This window comes from Hordeum vulgare, chromosome 7H (assembly GCF_904849725.1).
Source record: "Hordeum vulgare subsp. vulgare chromosome 7H, MorexV3_pseudomolecules_assembly, whole genome shotgun sequence".
Classification (NCBI taxonomy): domain Eukaryota; kingdom Viridiplantae; phylum Streptophyta; class Magnoliopsida; order Poales; family Poaceae; genus Hordeum; species Hordeum vulgare.
This window is the reverse complement of record NC_058524.1, coordinates 534,337,617-534,359,965: the sequence shown is the minus strand read 5'-3', so window position 1 is coordinate 534,359,965 and position 22,349 is coordinate 534,337,617. Positions and strand designations below refer to the sequence as shown.

General features: G+C 46.7%; 1 protein-coding gene across 1 annotated transcript; it reads left to right on the top strand.

The window, feature by feature from the left end:
* The first annotated feature begins 11,645 nt into the window (after positions 1 to 11,645).
* On the top strand, positions 11,646 to 13,763 carry LOC123408014. The gene is made up of 3 exons (XM_045101242.1): positions 11,646 to 11,681; positions 11,751 to 12,932; positions 13,607 to 13,763. Exons 2-3 carry the CDS (start codon positions 11,800 to 11,802, stop codon positions 13,641 to 13,643), a joined length of 1,170 nt encoding a protein of 389 aa, XP_044957177.1. The 5' UTR covers positions 11,646 to 11,681; positions 11,751 to 11,799; the 3' UTR covers positions 13,644 to 13,763.
* The last annotated feature ends 8,586 nt before the right edge of the window (positions 13,764 to 22,349 follow it).

The window sequence follows — 22,349 nt, the reverse complement described above, 5'->3', positions numbered from 1 at the left end:
TTTCATTATATAACTTGGCTTGTATATTCCAATGATGGGCTTCCTCAAAATTGCCCTAGGTCTTCGTGAGCAAGCAAGTTGGGTGCACACCCACTAGTTTCTTTTGTGAGCTTTCATACACTTATAAGCTCTAGTGCATCCATTGCGTGGCAATCCCTACTCACTCACATTGATATCTATTGATGGGCATCTCCATAGCCCGTTGATACGCCTAGTTGATGTGAGACTATCTCCTCTCTTTTTTTTGTCTTCTCTACGACCACCATATTCTATTCCACCTAAGGTGTTATGTCCATGGCTAACACTCATGTAGTGCGTGAAAGTTGAAAAGGTTTGAGAACACTAAAGTATGAAACAATTGCTTGGCTAAAACCGGGGTTGTGCATGATTTAAATACGTTGTGTGGGGAAGATGGGGCATAGTCAAACTATATGATTTTGTAGGGATAACTTTCTTTGGCAATGATATTTTCAGAAGACATGATTGCTTTGTTAGTATGCTTGAAATATTATTGTCTTTATGTCAAATGATAGACTATTGCTTCGAATCACCCGTGTTTTAGTATTCATGCCATGATTATATTATATGATCAAGATTATGCTAGGTAGCATTCCACATCAAAAATTATCTTTTTTATCATTTACCTACTCGAGGACGAGCAGGAATTAAGCTTGGGGATGCTGATACGTCTCCGTCGTATCTATAATTTTTGATTGTTTCATGCCAATATTTTACAACTTTCATATACTTTTGGCAACTTTTTATACTATTTTTGGGACTAACATATTGATCCACTGCCAGTTCCTGTTTGTTGCATGTTTTTTGTTTCGCAGAATATCCATACCAAACAAAGTCCAAACATAATAAAAACTTACGGGGATTTTTTTGGAATATTTATGTTTTTTGGGAAGAAGAATCACCGCGAGGCGATGCACGGAGTGCCCACAAGCCCTGTCCCTGCGGCCAGGGGGTGGGCCCGCGGCAGGCAAGCTTGTGGCCACTCCTTAAGGCGGTTAGAGCCCTTCTTTAGCTGCAAGAAAGATAATATCCGGAATAAAATCATGTTAAAACTTCAGCCCAATCGGAGTTACGGATCGCCGGGAATTTAAGAAACGGTAAAACACAGAATCTGGGAGCCCAGAAACAGAAGGACACAGAGAGAGAGATCCAATCTCGGAGGGGCTCTCGCCCCTCCGCCGCCATGGAGACCATGGACCAGAGGGGAAACCCTTCTCCCATCTAGGGAGGAGGTCAAGGAAGAAGAAGAAGGAAGGGGGCTCTCTCCCCCTCTCTCCCGGCGGCGCCGGAACGCCGCCCGGGACATCATCGTGTGACGGCGATCTACACCAACACCTCTGTCATCTTCACCAACATCTCCATCATCTTCCCCCATCTATATTCAGCGGTTCACTCTCCGGCAACCCGCTATACCCTCTACTTGAACATGGTGCTTTATGCTACATATCATTATCCAATGATGTGTTGCTATCCTATGATGTATGAGTAGATTATCGTTGTCCTATCGGTGATTGATGAATTGCTATGATTGGTTTAATTTGCTTGTGGTTATGTTGCTGACCTTTGGTGCCCATCATATGATCGCGCGCGTGGATCACACATAGGGTTAGTTGTATGTTGATAGGACTATGTATTGGCAGGCTAGAGTGACAGAAGCTTCAAACCTAGCATAGAAATTGATGCATATGGGATTGAAGAGGGACCAATATATCTTATTGCTATGGTTGGGTTTTACCTTAATGAACGTTAGTAGTTGCGGGCGCTTGCTAATAGTTCCAATCATAAGTGCATAGAATTCCAAGTAAGGGATGACATGCTAGCAGAGGCCTCTCCCACATGATACTTGCTATGGATCTAGTAACGTAGTCAATTGCTTAGGGACAATTCCGCAACTCCTACCACCACTTTTCCACACTCGTTAGACACTCGTATTTGTTTCTTTTTCTAACCAGTCCTGATGGGGTCATAGTCCTAGGGTAAGGCATAGGCCTGCCTTGTAGGTCCAACCCAAGGTCTACCCCTCATAAGGGATAAGACCCTTAGTCAGTTCCGACTGAACTAAGGAGTTCCCTCCATCCAGTCGCTAACAGATCCTCGACCGTCCAGTCGGAGATTAGCATTCGGAGTTTATCAAACTAACCGACTGGATTCCACTCTGTGCATCGTAACCCCCCTGGAAGGAAACGGTCATACGTTTCCAGGTGCCTTTATTAGCATTTAAGACGCACGTTACCTGTAACGTAGGCATTTATTCGCCACTACTCCACCCCTGTGCACCGAACCGTTGTGGAGGGCAGCGCACTCTATATAAGCCATCCTCCCCCACTGGTGCAGGGGTTGGCAATTCACTGTATTTGATATTCCACTCGACAACAAGCTCCCAGAGCACTGAGACGTAGGGCTATTACCTCCACCGCAGAGGGGCCTGAACTCATACAACCTCGCCGTAGCTAAGGCTCTGCCCATTCCTTTCGTACCCTACACATCTACTGTCAGGCTTATACCCACGACAGTTGGCGCCCACCGTGGGGCAGGCGTCTAAGCGACTTCCGGCGAGTTTGCGGCTACATCACTTCGTCATGTCGTCCGGTGGAGACTCGAGCATGGGTCACGTGATCCTCTTCGGCGCTCTCTCCTTCATCGTCGACGATTCGACATGGCTTCGGGACGCCCCTCTCGACGTCGAGGCGCTTCCCCGCCGCGGGGCTACGCACTTCTGTGCCGGCGCCCGCGGCGTTCTTCTTCTCCAGCAGTCGGCTCCGGTGTCGACCTACACCGCCGTCACGCGCCGCAACAAGCGGTCCCGCCGTCCGCGGCTCCAGCGTTGGGTGCAGCACGCCCAGGCGCGCCAGAACGCGTCTTCACAAGTGGCGGTTCTAGAGTCAGTTGTGGTTGCCCCGCCGTCCCAGCGCTCGGGCTCGGTTCCGACTGAGTTTCCTTCCGAGTACGCGGGGCGCGGGCCTGCAGCAGAAGTACACATGGCCAACTCCCACGAAGATCCCCGTCAAGCCGACCGGAACGAGCACGAGATCGGCGAAACGTCCGGTGCGCGTCGTCCGCCTCGCCGTTCTGCCAGTCGGCACACTCGGCGGAGCAACGTGGAGTTGTTCCGCACACCCCTCCTCAACTTTGCTGCGGCTGCCAAGATAGCCGATTCCCTTCAGCCGACTGATTCAGAGCCTGGCAGGGGGATCGAGCAAATCCGCGCCGTGTTGCACACGGCGCAGCAGCAAAATTCGGCGGTCTCCCAGTCGCACAACAGGATCTACAATAGTTCTGTTCATGCGAATACGCATCGGTCAGTTCATAGCCCTGGTTCCCATCAGCGACACACAAGAGGCAGTCGTTCCATAAATCCCGAAGATCGTTGCCGTTCACGCACCCCTCCGCGGGGTGGGCCCTAAGGGCCCCGACATCATGATGATCGGCGTTCAGTCGGCGGCACTTATGACCCAAGGCCCGACGCGAGAGGGCATATCGCCCAGCGGAGGGTCGACACGGGCCGAGCCCACCGCGATGGTTACGATATTGACCGTCCGAGTGGAAGCAGGACCATCGTTTCTGGTCCCGAGTGTTTCAGTCGAGCCATCCGTTCGGCTGACATCCCTCCCAACTTCTGATTGGCGACGAGAATTAGCAAGTTTACAGGAGAGTCCAAGCCAGAAACGTGGCTGGATGATTACCGAGTAGCAGTCCAGATCGGAGGAGGAGATGACCATGTCGCCATGAAGCACCTCCCTCTGATGCTCGACGGCTCGGCGCGAGCGTGGCTGAACCAGTTGGCCCCCTCAAGCATCTACAGCTGGGCAGATCTAGCCCGAGTGTTCATCAGGACCTTCGAAGGGACGTGCAAGCGCCCTGCTGGCCTCGTGGAGCTCCAGCACTGCATCCAGAAGCAGAATGAGCCCCTGCGAGATTTCATTCAGCGTTGGAAAACTCTCTACCACACGGTGGAGAACGTCACGGAGCATCAAGCAGTCTGCGCCTTCAAGGCAGGCGTGCGGTACAGGGATCTGTACCTGAAGTTCGGCCGAACAGGAGACATCTCCATGAGCAAGATGATGGAGATAGCAACACGCTATGCAAATGGCGAAGAAGAGGACCGCATCGGAAGCGGCAAGCACAAAACAGTCGCCGATGGAGATGGGAATAACACTCGGAAGCAGAAGCAGAAAGCTCCATCCACTCCGCACGCAGAAGCTGCAGCCGTAACCAATGCCAAGTTCAAAGGCAAAGGGATGGCTCAGTTCACCCCCAAGAAGAAGCAGTTCAATAACCCCATCCTGGACCAGCCATGTCCGGTTCATACGAAGATAGATGAAGAGGGCAACCCCATATATGCGAAGCATACCACTCGACAGTATCGCCTCCTGATCCAGGGGTTCAGCAAAGGGCAACCGAGTGAAAAGGACAATGAACAGGATGAGGAGGAGAAGGAGGATCCGTTCCCCCAAGTCCATGCAACATTGATGATTTTTGCTGACGTTGAGAGCAAGAGTCGACTGAAGCTGGTGAAAAGGGAGGTGAACATGGCCACCCCTACCAACCCCAAGTTCCTCAAATGGTCTCAGACTGCGATCACCTTTGACCAGTCGGATCATCCAGCACACGTACCCACCCCAGGGAGACAGGCTCTGGTCGTCGACCCGATGGTGGAGGGAGTCCGACTGCGCAAGGTCCTCATGGATGGTGGCAGTGGTTTGAACATCATGTACGCCGACACTCTCAAGGGGATGGGCATTCCGATGTCCAAACTCAGCGAGAGCAGCATGCAGTTCCATGGAGTCGTCCCTGGACAAAAGGCCAAGTCACTCGGCCAGATCGCGTTGGACGTCGTTTTCGGCTCCGACAAGAACTTCTGCAAGGAAAAGCTGACGTTCGAAGTGGTGGACTTCCAGAGCGCTTACCACACGATTCTGGTCCGCCCAGCGTATGCGCGTTTCATGGCCCATCCGTGTTACGTATACTTGAAGCTGAAGATGCCAGGCCCGAAAGGTGTGATCACCATCACGGGCAATCGACGGCGGGCCGAAGAGTGTCTGCAGCAGGGATCAAGAATCGCCGACCAGCAGATGGCCGTCCTCGAGCTTGACGAGTACAAGAAAACAGTCAACCCCGCTGACTTGATGCGTTCGAAGAAGCCAGCTTCGGAGTCTGCATTCCAGTCGGCGGGAGAGACGAAGAAGGTCAGCATCCACCCGACGGACGCCACTGCTGCCCCGACGAACATCTCCACCACCCTCGATCCTAAATAGGAAGCCGAGCTCACCCAATTCCTCCGTGAGAACTGGGACATCTTCGCATGGAAACCCTGTGACATGCTAGGTGTACCCAGGGAGTTGGCTGAGCACCGGCTGCATGTGGATCCCACCGCTCGGCCTGTCCGAGAACGCATGCGTCAGTCCACCGCGCATAAGAGGAAGGCAATCGGAGAAGAGGTGGCCAAGCTGTTGGCAACCAACTTCATTCGCGAGGTTCACCACTCCGAGTGGCTCGCCAATGTTGTCATGGTACCCAAGAAGGACAAGTCGCTCCGAATGTGCATCGACTTCAAGCACCTCAATAAGGTCTGCCCGAAAGACCATTTTCCGCTCCCCCGCATCGATCAAATCGTCGATTCGACTGCGGGTTGCGAGCGTTTGTCATTTCTTGATGCCTACTCGGGCTATCATCAGATCCGTCTGTATGGCCCCGATGAATTAAAAACAGCCTTCATCACCCCATTCGGGTGCTTCTGCTACATCACTATGCCATTCGGTTTGAAGAATGCAGGAGCTACCTTTATGCGCATGATCCAAAAATGTCTCCTCGACCAGATCGGTTGGAATGTGGAGGCGTATATGGATGATATCGTAGTCAAGTCACGCAAAGGTTCCGACCTGCTGACTCACTTGGTAGAAACATTCGCCAACCTTCGTAGGTACGATATCAAGCTCAACCCCGCCAAATGTTCATTCGGCATTCCCAGCGGAAAGTTACTCGGTTTCTTCGTTTCCGAACGAGGGATCGATGTCAACCCCGAAAAGATCGGGACCATCGTCCGAATGGAGAGGCCGGTCAGAATACACGATGTTCAACGGCTCAGAGGTTGCCTAGCGGCTTTGAGCAGGTTCATCAGTCGACTTGGCGAGAAAGTACATCCTCTGTACCGACTCATCAAGAAATCAGACACTTTCGAGTGGACAGACGAAGCCCAAGTCGCATTCGACGACCTCAAAGTCCTACTTTCCACCCAGCCGGTTCTTACTGCTCCGCTCAGTAAAGAGCCCCTTCTTTTGTATATCGCGGCTACAAATCAAGTCGTCGGTACTGTTCTTACAGTCGAACGAGAAGAAGAAGGCAAAGCATACAAAGTTCAGCGGCCAGTGTATTACGTCTCCGAAGTCCTGACTCCTTCCAAGCAGAGGTATCCCCACTATCAAAAACTCATTTATGGGATTTACATGACTGCGAAGAAGGTAGCCCATTATTTCCAAGACCACTCGGTATCTGTTGTTTCCGATGCCCCGGTGTCGAAAATCCTCCACAATCGGGACGCATCAGGCCGAGTGGCGAAGTGGGCAATGGAGATGTTGTACTGCGATATCAAGTTCGAGGCCAAGAAAGCTATAAAGTATCAAGCCCTGGCCGACTTCATAGCAGAATGGGTAGAGCAACAGCAACCGACCCACATCTACTCGGCTCATTGGACAATGTTCTTTGATGGGTCCAAGATGATGAATGGCTCCGGCGCTGGCGTTGTGATCGTATCGCCAAAGGGCGACAAACTCAAATATGTGTTGCAGATACACTTTGATTCCTCCAACAATGAGGCGGAGTATGAAGCTCTCCTTTATGGACTACGTATGGCCATCGCACTCGGCGTCCGTCGCCTGATGGTCTATGGCGATTCAGATTTGGTGGTTAATCAAGTGATGAAAGAGTGGGACGTCAGGAACCCCACCATTACCACATACTGCAATGCAGTGAGGAAGCTTGAGAAGAAGTTTGAAGGTCTAGAACTCCACCATGTTCCGCGACTGAAGAACCAAGCAGCTGATGAGTTGGCAAAACTCAGATCCACTCGGAGACCAGTCCCGAGTGACGTCTGCCTCGAGCACCTCCTCCTTCCCTGAGTCAAAGAAGATCCTTTCACAGAGGAACTAGTACAACCAAAGAGCTTGACTAATTCGACTGAAGTCGACGTACCTGCTGTGGTTGATCTGATCATGGAGATTCTTGCTGTCATCCCCGATTGGACTGTGCCGATCATTGCATATATCCTAAGGCAGGAATTACCAGAAGACGAAGTCCAGGCCAGGCAGATAGTCCGCAGGTCGAAGTTGTTCACTGTCATTGATGGCCAGTTATACAAGGAAAGCGTTTCAGGCGTTCTTCAACGATGCATCTCCCCAGAGGAGGGACAGTTAATCCTGGAAGATATTCACTCGGGAACCTGCGGTCATCACGCTTCTTCGAGAGCGATCGTCGCCAAAGCATTCAGAGCTGGTTTCTTCTGGTTGCAGGCAAACGAAATGGCTAAAGATATGGTCGACCGATGTGAAGGCTGTCAGTTCTACTCCAACAAGTCCCACAAGCCAACATCTGCGTTGAAGACAATCCCTCTTGTGTGGCTGTTTGCAGTATGGGGATTAGATACAGTCGGTCCATTCAAGACAGGCCAAGGAGGATACACGCATTTGTTGGTGGCAGTCGACAAGTTAACAAAATGGATTGAAGCCAACCCCATCAAGAAGCTCGACGCCCTAACAGCCATCAAGTTTGTCAGGGACATCATCTCCAGATTTGGTGTACCTCACAGCATAATCACGAACAACGGGACAAACTTTGACTCGGACAGATTCAAAGGTTTCTGTGCAAGCCAAGGCATCCGAGTGGATTTTTCTTCCGTGGCGCATCCTCAATCCAATGGACAAGCAGAGCGGGCGAATGGACTTATTTTGCAAGGTCTGAAGCCCCGACTCCTGCGAGAAGTGGGACATGCCGCTGGCGCATGGGTCACCGAAATACCTTCAGTACTTTGGGGTCTCCGCACAACCCCGAACAGATCTACAGGGCGATCACCGTTCTTCCTCGTTTATGGAGCAGAAGCAGTCCTTCCGAGTGACTTGCTTCACAATGCTCCACGAGTCGAACTCTTCTCCGAAGCTGAAGCAGAACAAGCAAGGCAAGATGGAGTGGACCTTCTAGAGGAGGAGCGCGAGATGGCACTGACTCGCTCAACCATTTATCAACAAGACCTGCGGCGCTTTCACGCACGCCACGTCAGGAGTCGCACGTTCCAAGCAGGCGACCTGGTGCTCCGAGTGGATCAGCAAAGACCTCACAAGTTGGCTCCTGCCTGGGAAGGACCCTTCATCATCTCCAAGGTGCTGAACAATGGAGCATACAAACTCTACAACATCGACAGGGAGACAGACGAGCCGCGAGCATGGAACGGAGATCTCCTGAAGCGCTTCTACACGTGACCGTCGACTGAAGCGATGTAAAGAACAAGTATTGATGAAATAATATAAAGCAGATTGAGCTTTTGCAGATTCAGAATTCTTCCGCGGTCACAGACTCCGGTCTCAAAAAAAAAACTTAGCTGCGATCCAGAATCGCCTAAGTTCTAACTTCCTCCGAGTGTGCACTAAATGTCGCACTCGGGGACTTAGCTGCGATCCAGAATCGCCTAAGTACTAACTTTCTCCGAGTGTGCACTAAACGTCGCACTCGGGGACTTAGCTGCGATCCAGAATCGCCTAAGTACTAACTTTCTCCGAGTGTGCACTAAACGTCGCACTCGGGGACTTAGCTGCGATCCAGAATCGCCTAAGTACTAACTTTCTCCGAGTGTGCACTAAACGTCGCACTCGGGGACTTAGCTGCAATCCAGAATCGCCTAAGTACTAACTTTCTCCGAGTGTGCACTTAACGTCACACTCGGAGACTTAGCTGCGATCTAGAATCGCCTAAGTTCTAACTTTCTCCAAGTGTGCACTTAACGTCACACTCGGATACTTAGCTGCGATCTAGAATCGCCTAAGTTCTAACTTTCTCCGAGTGTGCACTTAATGTCACACTCGGGGACTTAGCTGCAATCCAGAATCGCCTAAGTACTAACTTTCTTCGAGTGTGCACTAAACGTCACACTCGGGGACTTAGTTGCGATCCAGAATCGCCTAAGTACTAACTTTCTCCGAGTGTGCACTAAACGTCACACTCGGGGACTTAGCTGCGATCAAGAATTGCCTAAGTAATAACTTTCTCCGAGCGTGCACAATTCGTCACACTCGAAGACTTAACTGCGATCAAGAATCGTTGAAATGGGAAAGCTTCCCGCGATTGTATCCTACAGATACACTCGGGGACTCAGCAGACCCTCATTGAGGCTCATGTGGATGTCAAGACCACTTACAATTACATGAGTAGCAGACCCTCATTGAGGCTCATGTGGATGTCAAGACAACTCACAATTACATGAGTAGCAGACCCTCATTGAGGCTCATGTGGATGTCAAGACAACTGAAAATTACATGAGTAACAACTCGCTCCGAATGCAGCATGTCCGTCGCACTCGTGGACTTAGCTGCGATCAAGAATCGCCTAAGTACTCTATTACCTTCGAGTGTATCCTATAGATCCACTCGGGGACTCAGCAGACCCTCATTGAGGCTCATGTGGATGTCAAGACAACTGACAATTACATGAGTAGCAGACCCTCATTGAGGCTCATGTTGATGTCAAGACAACTGACAATTACATGAGTAACAACTCGCTCCGAGTGCGGCATATCTGACGCACTCGAAGACTTAGCCGCGATCATGAATCGCCTAAGTACTCTATTCCCCTCGAGTGTATCCTACAGATCCACTCGGTGACTTGGCAGACCCTCAGAGAGATTCACACAGATGTCAAGGAAACTGCCAATTACATGCTCCGCATGTTTGCCATTGGCTTCACCAAGAAACGCCAAACAAAACTCGAGCCAAAATTGCAACAGAAGAGCAAACGATTTGATTCAAATTTGAAGTTCACCTAAAGATGGTTCACTCGGTGCGGATCAAGCTTACCCACACCGAACCAAGAATGTGACGGCCAACAGAAGTGGCCAAGGTTTCTTAGAACCAACACTCGGCATACCGAGGTAAAAGTTTTCTTACGCGTCGTCCGGATTGGCGCCAGGACTGGAGGCCTCCACGAATGTGTCCAAGTCGATCCCGTCGGCGATGCGGGTGGCACTCTCAAGGAAGGTTTCCATGAAGTCTTCAAATCGAAGTTTCTTCGTGTTGGCGACCTTCAACGCTTTCAGCTTCTCCACGCGCACCTCCTTGCAATGCACTCGGACCAGGGACAGAGCAACGTCTGCACCACAGCGAGCCACAGATTTCTTCCATGACTGCACCCGGTTTGGGACCTCCTCCAGTCGAGTCATCAAGTTTTCCATCTCATGCCGCAACTCATCTTCCGGCCAAAGCTCCTTGTCGATCCGGCCCACGACTTCTCTCAGTCGACCGATGAAAGGACCAACTTTGTCCACGCGAATGTGCGCTGCGAGCAGATCTCGATTGGCGTCCTCGCCGAGTGGAGTGTTCTCGCGAATCGACCGCTCCACGTCAGCCGCTTCAGCTTGAGCGTCCATGCAAAAGTCTGCAAACACAGGACAAGCAAGCAATAAGCGCCGAGTTTAGCGCACGTACCACAAGCACTCGGAAAAACAGGACTTACCACCGAGACGCGTCATCATCTGCCGGGCCCAGTCACTGACGTATTTCTCCTGCGCTATACACCGCTTGTTCAACACATTCATTTGCCCCATCAGATCATACCTTTGCGCCTTCATCTTCTCAACTTCAGCAGTCAGTGCCTTGTTCGCTTCACGAGCCTGCTCCAACGACTTATCTCGTTCCACCAGAACCTCCTTCATACCAGCCATTGCAATCAGTGCCGCATCCAGCTCACCGACAAACTGAACCTTTTCCGCCCTAAGAGTCTCGTATGCTGTCCCCATCTCACAAGTTTTCTGCCAGCCAGCACCAAGAGACGATCAGACAAATCCAACACTAAAAAGTCTAAGTTCTTCAGACCCCTGCCGACACAAGCAGTCGACAGCGGTCTCGGGGACTACACCCAGTGGGTTCACTGAGAGTGACCCCACTGGCATGAAACCCAAATAGGTCCGCCCTATTGAGATACATGACAACACCTACGCCTACAAGGCTAATACTACCCGACCTGAGTAAAATTACTCTCGGGGACTCTTACAGTAGGTGCACTCCGAGTGCCTCAACTGTTAGCAGTCGACCATATTATTTACGGATATGACAAAGTCAAAGACAATATGCATAAAGACAACTGCCGGTGCAAGCACCCGACAGAAGTCTCGGGGACTACACCCACTGGGTTCACTCAGAGTGAACCCATTGCAAACATCATACGGTATCCGAGCACACCCAGTGGGTTACAAGAGAAAAGTAAATACTTACTAGCCCACTTACTCGGATATCGTCCCGCAGCTCCAAGCTCCGCTGGTACAAGGATGCGATGGAGTCGTATGCCTTCTTGGCTTCTCCCGCCATCAGCTCCGCCTGCACCATGGCCCCCTTGGCCGCTCCCACCTGCACCTGCACCTTGGCTTCTCCCGTTGTTGCAGAATTCGTGCCAAGTAAACTCCATGAAAGGTACTGCATTCGACTTCGTCTGTTATACTGCCGAGTACTGCTGTCCTAACGAATTCTTATGTCGATCAGATCATGCCACGAGAAGAGTCTAGCATGGTGCACTTCTCCTGAGAATGCAATGATATATGCTCCTGAATCTCCACTTTACATTGTCGAAGACACTGAGATGCAACCAAACAACCTACAATTAAGCAGATCACAAGGCGCACTGAACAGTCTGTCAAATTCAGTATTCGATCTGCACAATGCAGACTCATACGCCGTGTCCAAATATTATAACAAGGATGATATTTCTCCACAATGCACACCCAGGCATGACCTCAGGTGCTTCAGCAACTTCTCAACCAAATTCATCAAGAGAAGTGCTCTATCTGACCTGGTGTCTCGAGGAAGCATGAGTAGGAAATTCAAGGCTTTCTCAAACAGTGATGACTGGAGCGATGCTATCTCGCGCCACGGAAACAACAGTCAGGTTGATTTTTTTGAAAGATTCGAGAAGGCGGTATCAAAACTATTGGTTTCAGAAGGGCTGGAAAGTTGCCTGGATGCCAGCTCAGAAGTCACAACTATATGGCAGCTGCTGAGCCATACATCTGAAGTGAGGCACAAACCGTCAGTAAGGCAAGACATCCTTGAACAACTGTTTGATAGCATTTCAACAGACAAAAAGGACAAGGTTATCAGAGCATCAGTCTATGTTCTAGTGCTTATGATATCTGAAGATAGGAATGTAATGAGAGACATCAAGAGGAAAAACTTCTATTTATCCAATTTAGCCACTGTGTTGAAGAGAGATGTGCATGAAGCGGTCATTCTGATATATTTGTTGGATCCTTCACCTTCAGAGATCAAAAACTTGGAGTTGTTACCTTCACTTCTACATATGGCCTGTAACACCGCCACCCAAAAATGGCCTACACTGCTTCCACTAACGCCAACATCCGCGTCGATAGCTCTCATTGAGATCTTAGTGACAGCATTCGACTATGTAACGAATAATGTTCACTTGGCCACAATCAGCTCTCCTCCTATTCTCTCTAAGCTTGTTGATGTTGCAAACAACAACAACTTGGAAGAAGGCGTGGCCCTGGCAGCTATTCTCGTCAGGTGTGTGCGACTTAGCGGAAACCGCAAGAAGTTTCTATCGCAGGCTACTCCAGTGAAACCTTTCCTTCACCTTCTCAGAAGGAAAGAGCAGCACGTCAAGTTTGCTCCACTTGAATACTTCCATGAGATTCTTCAGATTCCTCGGTATGATCCACACCCTGATAAGGCTCAATTGTTAAATCTTTACCATAATAACCTGTATGCTTAGTCACTGTGTGCTCATGTCTACATGTCTGCTGTTGGCTTTCAGTAAACATGAGTAAACAAAGAAACTACTTGCAACATATACGTCTTGTATTGTTGTTTCTCTTTGGCCTAGAGTTTGTTTCGAAAGACTCGGGTCTCGCAGATTCTGCCTTGTGACAACTGATAAAGACTACTTACAATTTTGATGACTATTTTTTTCTGTGCTGATTGTTTTGAAAGTATCACTTGCATGCAGACCCAATTCTGTTGATGTTTACTGATATTTTGACTATACCGGTGGTTACTTATCCCGCAATATAAAACAAAATCATCAACAGAGAATATTCAGTATTTGTATGGCTATTTCCTTTGATCTGATCACCCTGGAAATATCATTTGCATGCATACTTGACTCTGCTGATGTTTGTTGACATTTTGATTATGTCAGTCATTACTCTGTACTTTGCTAATGACATTGGCATGCATACTTGACTCTGCTGATGTTTATTGATATTTGATTTTCTGGTGTTGCTATTTATTTACCTTGCAAACTCATCAGTCATTGCTCTGTACCTTGCAAAAAATGTCATTACTTTGTGATTTTCTGGTGTTGCTATTTATTTACATTGCAGTAGGACGACGACGGGAGGACGAGGACGTCAACGGTGATTACAACCAGGAGGATGAACCCACCCATTGCCACGCGGATGCTCTTTGGACTACGATATGGACATGAAGGCATTTGTTTTAGTGCCAAATATTACCTATGTATGTATGGATGCTATGGAACTATATGTATATATGGATGCTATGGAATTTTGGATGTATGGATGCTATGAAATTTTGATATATGGATCATGAAATTTGTTATGCAACTTTGCATATATGTTATGTGTTGTGGATCAGTAAAACTATTGGGCACATATTATGTATTATATATTTGATATATATGTTATGTTCTATTGAATTTGTGGTTTTCAAACAAAACATATATATGCCAGAATACCAAATACTAATGGAGCACTATGGGCTATACTAATGGCGCACTGGTGCGTCATTAGTATATATGCCCTCGGAGGCATACTAATGGCGCACTGCCTGGTGCACCATTAGTATATATGCCCTGGGAGGCATACTAATGGAGCACCATGGGCTATACTAATGGCGCACTGCCTGGTGCGCCATTAGTATACCAGATACTAATGGCGAACCTGTGGTGTGCCATTAGTAAAAAATTCTAATGGCGTGATGCTAGTGGCGCACCTGTAGTGCGCCATTATTAGCCAAAACAGGTGCGCCACTAGCAGGCCTTTTCCTAGTAGTGGTTGGTGTTCCCTTGAAGCGGAAAGGATGATGTAGCGTAGCGGTGGTAAGTATTTCCCTCAGTTTGAGAATCAAGGTATCAATTCAGTGGAGGAGTATCTCAAGATCCTACACAAACACAAAGGCTTGCTCCCAACGCTATGAAGGGGTTGTCAATCCCTTATAGATTGTTTGCCAAGTGATAATTGAAATCAACAAAGTAACAAAGCAAAGTAAAAGCGAAGGTGTAAACGATGGATGTGAATAAACCCGGGGGCCATAGTGTTTACTAGTGGCTTCTCTCATGAAAGCAAGTAGACGGTGGGTGAACAAATTACTGTCGAGCAATTGATAGAACCGCGCAAAGTCGTGACAATATCTATGCAATGATTATTTCTATAGGCATCACGTCCAAAACAAGTAGACCGATACTGTCTGCATCTACTACTATTACTCCACACGTCGACCGCTATCCAGCATACACTAGAAGCATGCATCTAGTGTATTAAGTCTAAAAGAACAGAGTAACCCCTTAAGCAAGATGACATGATGTAGAGGGATAATCTCAAACCAATGATAAAAACCCCATCTTTTTACCCTTGATGGCAACTACTTGATGTGTGCCTTGCTGCCCCTACTGTCACCGGGAAAGGTCACCACATGGTAGAACCCAAAACCAAGCACTTCTCCCATTGGAAGAATCATAAATCTAGTTGGCCAAACAAAATCCAAGACTCGGAGACACTTACAAGGATATCAAATCATGCATATAAGAAATCAGCAAAGACTCAAATATATATCATAGATAATCTGATCACAAATCCACAATTCATCGGATCTCGACAAACACACCGCCAAAGAAGATTACATCGGATAGATCTCCATGAAGATCATGGAGAACTTTGTATTGAAGATCCAAGAGAGAGAAGAAGCCATCTAGCTACTAACTACGGACCCATAGGTCTGAAGTGAACTACTCACGAGTCATTGGAGGGGCGATGATGATGATGAAGAGGCCCTCCAACTCCAAAGTCCCCCCCGGCAAGGTGCCGGGAAGGGTCTCCAGATGAGATCTCGCAGAAACGGAAGCTTGCGGCGGTGGAAAAGTATTTTCGAGGCTCCCCTGATTTTTTGCGGAATATTTGGGAATTTATAAGCCAAAGACCTAGGTCAGGGGGCGGCCAGGGAGGCCACAAGCCTGCCCACCGCTGCCTCCCCCTGGTGGCGGAGTGGGGGCTTGTGGGCTCCCTGGAGCCCACCTGGCCTGGCCCAAAGGCCCCATGGTTTTCTTCCGTTCGGGAAAAAAATCATTTCGGTGTTTTTCTTCCGTTTGGACTCCGTTCCAAAATCAGATCTGAAAAGAGTCAAAAACACGGAAAAACAGGAACTGACACTTGGCACTGAATTAATAAGTTAGTCCCAAAAAAGATATAAAAGGTATATAAAACAACCAAAGAAGACAAGATAACAGCGTGAAACCATCAAAAATTATAGATAAGTTTGAGATGTATCAAGCATCCCCAAGCTTAACTCCTGCTCGTCCTCGAGTAGGGAAGTGATAAGAATGAATTTTTGATGCTTTCATGCTACCTAGCATAGGTGTCCTTTGTAATTCCTCTTATGTGACGTGAATGTTCAGATCCATTAGATTCAAAACAATAGTTTGCTATTGACGTGGAAACAATAATAATTCAAGCAAACTGGCAAAGTAATCTTGAACTTTCAAAATAACAAGGACAAAAGAAAGTTATCCCTACAAAAGCATATAGTCTGGCTATGCTCTATCATCATTGCACAACGAATTTAAATCATGCACAACCCCGGTATTGGCCAAGTAATTGTTTCACACCTTTACTTTCTCAAACCTTTTCAACTCTCATGCAATACATGAGGGCGAGCCATGGTTATAGCACTATAGATGGTGTGGAATGTAGTGGAGGTTGTGAGACAAAAAAAGAGAAGATAGTCACATTAACTAGGCATATCAATGAGCTGTGGAGATGCTCATCAATAGATATCAATGTGAATGAGTAGGGATTGCCATACAATTGATGCACTAGAGCTATGAGTATGTGAAAGCTCTTAAAGAAAACTAGTGGGTGTGCATCCAACTTGCTTGCTCACGAAGACCTAAGGCAATTTTGGGGAAGCCTATCATTGGAATATACCAGCCAAGTTATATAATGAAAATTTCCCACTAGCTATATGGTGGTGACAAAACGAGAGACTCTCAATCATGAAGATCATGGTGCTTAATATGCACAAGTGTGGAAAAAGTGGTAGCATTGTCCCTCCTCTCTTTTTCTCTCATTTATTTTTATTTTTTGGTGGGCTCTTTGGCCTCCTTTTTTTTGGTGGGATTCTTTGGCCTCTTTTATTTCCTCACATGGGACAATGCTCCATTAATGATGATCATCACACATTCAACTCAAAACTTAGAGCAACTATGACTCTATATAGAATGCCTTCGGTAGTGTACCGTGACAATGATCTAGCATGGCATAGACATCAATGGAAACATCATGCTAACTATCTTACGATCATGCAAAGGCAAAGTAGACGTGGTGGCACATGTCATGGTGGTAGCTGCATGGCATTATATCTCGGAATGACTTTGAAAAAGCCATAGTTGGTAGGTATGGTGGCTGTTTTGAGGGAGGCTAATGGTGGGTTTTGTGCACCGGCGAAAGTTGCACGACACTAAGAAGATAGTGATGGTGGAAGGTGAAAGTGCATCTAAACCATGGAATCAACATTAGTCATGAAGAACTCATATACTTGTTGCAAAATTTTTATTAGTAATCGAAACAAAGCATTCAACGCATACTCCTAGGGGAAGGGTTGGTAGGTATAAACCATCGCACGATCCCGACCGCCACACAAAGGATGACAATCAATATACTAATAATGCTTAGATTTCATCACATAGCGGTTCACCATACGTGCATTCTACGGGAATCACTAACTTCAACACAAGTATTTCTAGATCCACAACACCTTACTAGCATGACTTCAATATTACCATAACCACAGCTCAAAACTAATTGAGATGAATCAAACTTCTCTAACTATTCAATGCACATGAAGGTGGAAGTTTTCGTATCCCTTTGGATAACTACCCCTTTTGAGACTACTTTCAAAGCATAGATCAACTACCAAGCCACGCACCGCTGTGCTCTAAAAGATATAAGTAAAGCACATAGAGCAAAATCAACTAGCTCAAAAGATATAAGTGAAGCACATGTGAGCTGAATTGTCTACCAAAGGATATAAGTGAAGCTCGACAAAATCACGGTGTGTGCATGTCTCTCTCTCTAGGTGTGCAGCAAGGATGATTGTGACACAACAAAAATAAAAGACTCCTACGATGGAAGACGCTCCAAGCAAAAACACATAACATGTGGTGAGTAAAAATATAGCCCCAAGTAACGTTACCGATGGATTAAAGACGAGAGAGGGGATGCCTTCCCGGGGCATCCCTAGGCTTAGGCTTTTATGGCATCCTTGAATCTCTTGGGGTGCCTTGGGCATCCCCAAGCTTGATCTCTTGCCACTCTTTATCATTTTGTCCATAAGAACTTCACCCAAAACTTGAAAACTTCAGAACACGAAACTTAAACAGAAACTCGTGATAACATTAGTACAAGAAAGCAAACCACCACTTCCTTAGGCACTGTAGCAAACTTAAATTCTACTTGTACTGATGTTGGGTTACTCAATTTCAATCTTCCATGGCTAATACCCCCCGATACTATCCATAGCTTCATCAAAATAAGCAACCAACACAACAAAAAACAGAATCTGTTAACAGCAGACCAGTCTGTAGCAATCTGTATATTTCGTATACCTCTGGTACTTCAAAACTTCTGAACAATTACGAAAGTCTTAAGAATTTGCGTAGCAATCAGCAGCAAAAAGAATAAACTCAAAAGCTCTTACAGAAAAAAAAAATTCTTTTCGTGGGCAGAAAGTTTCTGTCTTTTCCAGCATGACCAAACGATCATCCCCAAGACTAATCATAACGGTTTTGCTTGGCACAAACGCAAAAAGAAACACAAAAAACACTATCATAACAGAATTATGAAAGTGTGGAAAGCACAAAACAGAAATAAAAAGGATAGATTCGTTGGGTTGCCTCCCAACAAGCGCTTTTGTTTAACGCCCTTAGCTAGGCGAAAGGTGATGAAATCACGTATAGTCATCTTTGGTGCTCAAACCATAAGTAGCCCTCATCATAGATTCATAAGGCAATCTTATTTTCTTTCTAGAAAGTGCTCCATGCCCTTCTTTAAAGGAAATTGAAATCTAATATTCCCTTCCTTCTTATCGATGATAGCACCAATAGTCCTTAGGAAAGGTCTACCAAGAATAATGGGACATGAAGGATTGCAATCTATGTCAAGTACAATGAAATCCACAGGTACATAGTTCTTATTTGCAACAATAAGAACATCATCGATCCTCCCCATGGGTTTCTTGATAGTAGAATCCGCAAGATGCAAATTAAGAGAACACTCTTCAATCTCATGAAAACCAAGAATATCACATAAAGACTTTGGAATCGCGGAAACACTAGCACCCAAATCACACAAAGCATTGCACTCATAGTTTTTGATCTTGATTTTGATAGTAGGTTCCCACTCATCATGAAGTTTTCTAGGTATAGAGACTTCTAATTCGAGCTTCTCTTGAAGAGATTTCATCATAGCATCTACGATATGCGCGGTAAAGGCTTTGCTTTGGCTATAAGCATGTGGAGAGTTTGCAATGGATTGCATCAAAGAAATGCATTCAAACAAGGAGAAATTATCATAATTGAATTCCTTGAAATCCAAAGTGGGAGTTTCATTACTACTCGAAATTTTGACTTCTTCTACTCCACTCTCCACACCTTTATCATCAATATAGGTGGACTCCGAATCATTGGGGCATTTTCAACCAAAGTGGATTCATATCCAGCCCCTCCATAAGTAGGTTTGACACGCGAAAACAAAGATTCAAGAGGATTCACACCAAGCACTTTAAGATCTTCGTGATTTTCATCACTAGAACGCACCCTATTAAACCATTCATGTCTAGCGCGAATTTGGGCGGTTCTTTCTTTGCTCTCATTCATGGAGATACGCATAGCTTTCAAAGTTTCATCCAAGTTCACCTTGGGAGGAGCAACTATAACTTTCAAAGCATCAATATCACAAGACATCCTATCAACGCTCTTAGCCAAATCGTCTATTTTGATTAGTTTTTCCTCTATGGACGCATTGAAAACCTTTTGAGAGTTGATGAACTCTTTGATATTACTCTCTAAATCAGAGGGTAATTTGTTGTGATTTCCATAAGTGTTGCCGTAGGAATTGCCATAATTGTTAGAGGAGTTACTAGGAAAAGGCCTAGGAACATAGTTTCCTCTAAAAGCATTGTTGTTGCCAAAATTGTTCCTACCAACAAAATTCACGTCCAAACTAGCGCTGCTACTCTCAATCAAAGAAGATAGTGGCATGTCATTAGGATCTACGGTAGCGTTTCTACTAGCAACCAAATTCATCAACTCGTCCATCTTAGCACTAAGCGAGTTAATCTCTTCTATAGCGTGCACCTTTTTGCTAGCAGGCGACCTTTCAGTGTGCCACTGAGAGTAGTTGGTCATGATATTGTCTAGGAGTTTTGTAGCGTCTCCTAACGTGATTTCCATGAACGTTCCACCTGAGGCGGAGTCCAAGATATTGCGAGAAGCGAAATTCAAGCTAGCATAAAAGATTTGTATAATCATCCGCAAACTCAAGCCATGAGCGGGACAAATTCTAATCATAAGCTTCATCCTCTCCCAAGATTGTGCAACATGTTCATGATCAAGTTTCTTGAAATTCATGATATCGTTACGTAAGGAGATGATATTAGACGGCGGAAAATACTTGGATATGTAAGCATCTTTCCACTTATCCCAAGAATCGATACTATTTTTAGGCAAAGAAGAAAACCAAGGTTTTGTGCGATCTCGCAACGAGAAAGGAAAAAGTTTCAACTTAATCACGTCATTATCCACATCTCTTTTCTTTTTCATATCACAAAGCTCAATGAAGGTATTGAGATGGGATGCGACATCTTCACTAGGAAGGCCAGAGAATTTCTCTTTCATAACAAGATTCAACAAAGCTGCGTTGATTTCATACGATTCCGCACTAGTGGCGGGAGCAATCGGAGTACTAATAAAATCATTATTATTAGTGCTTGAAAAGTCGCAAAGTTTGGTGTTTTCAGACATGATGACTTCAACAAACAAACAAGCACACAAGCAAGCAAGAAAACCGGCAAAGGCAAAAGAAAACGGCGAAGGCGAAAGGCGAATGAAAATGGCAAATGTGAAGTGGGGGAGAGGAAAACGAGAGGCAACTGGCAACAAAAGTAAATGCAAGAGAAGAGTTTGTGAGACCTACTTGGATAGATCTTGATTTTTCCTCCCCGGCAACGGTGCCAGAAATACTTCTGATGTTTGCTGTGTATCCCCGGCGACGGTGCCAGAAATACTTCTGCTACTGCAACAAAAGACCTTCCAACGGCGCCAGAAATAGACACGTCGACGGGAGAATACTTGGCTTGATCTTTCTATTGTGGCTACGCCTTAAGGGACTTCCTAGGCAAGTATGCAAAGGATTTCCCCCGTGGCCTTGGAGCCTTGCTTTGGTGTTCCCTCGAAGCGGAAAGGGTGATGTAGCGTAGCGGTGGTAAGTATTTCCCTCAGTTTGAGAACCAAGGTATCAATCCAGTGGAGGAGTATCTCAAGATCCTGCACAAACACAAAAGCTTGCTCCCAACGCTATGAAGGGGTTGTCAATCCCTTATAGATTGTTTGCCAAGTGAGAACTGAAAGCAACAAAGTAACAAAGCAAAGTAAAAGCGGAGGTGTAAACGATGGATGTGAATAGACCCGGGGGCCGTAGTGTTTACTAGTGGCTTCTCTCATGAAAGCAAGTATACGGTGGGTGAACAAATTACTATCGAGCAATTGATAGAACCGCGCAAAGTCGTGACGATATCTATGCAATGATTATTTCTATAGGCATCACGTCCAAAACAAGTAGACCGATACTGTCTGCATCTACTACTATTACTCCGCACATCGACCACTATCCAGCATGCATCTAGTGTATTAAGTCCAAAAGAACAGAGTAAAGCCTTAAGCAAGATAACATGATGTAGAGGGATAATCTCAAACCAATGATAAAACCCCCATCTTTTTACCCTTGATGGCAACTACTTGATGTGTGCCTTGCTGCCCCTACTGTCACTGGCAAAGGTCACCACATGGCAGAACCCAAAACCAACCACTTCTCCCATTGCAAGAATCATAGATCTAGTTGGCCAAACAAAACCCAAGACTCGGAGAGACTTACAAGGATATCAAATCATGCATATAAGAAATCAGCAAAGACTCAAATATATATCATAGATAATCTGATCACAAATCCACAATTCATCGGATCTCGACAAACACACCGCCAAAGAAGATTACATCGGATAGATCTCCATGAAGATCATGGAGAACTTTGTATTAAAGATCCAAGAGAGAGAAGAAGCCATATAGCTACTAACTACGGACCCGTAGGTCTGAAGTGAACTACTCACGAGTCATTGGAGGGGCGATGATGATGATGAAGAGGCCCTCCAACTCCAAAGTCCCCTCCGGCTGGGTGCCGGGAAGGGTCTCTAGATGAGATCTCGCGGAAACGGAAGTTTGCGGCGGCGGAAAAGTATTTTCGAGGCTCCCCTGATTTTTTGCGGAATATTTGGGAATTTATAGGCCAAAGACCTAGGTTAGGGGGCGGCCAGGGAGGCCACAAGCCTGCCCACCGCCGCCTCCCCCTGGTGGCGGAGTGGGGGCTTGTGGGCTCCCTGGGGCCCACCTGGCCTGGCCCAAAGCCCCCTGGTCTTCTTCCATTCGGGAAAAAATCATGTCGGGGTTTTTCTTCCGTTTGGACTCCGTTCCAAAATTAGATCTGAAAAGAGTCAAAAACACGGAAGAAACAGGAACTGGCACTTGGCACTGAATTAATAAGTTAGTCCCAAAAAAGATAT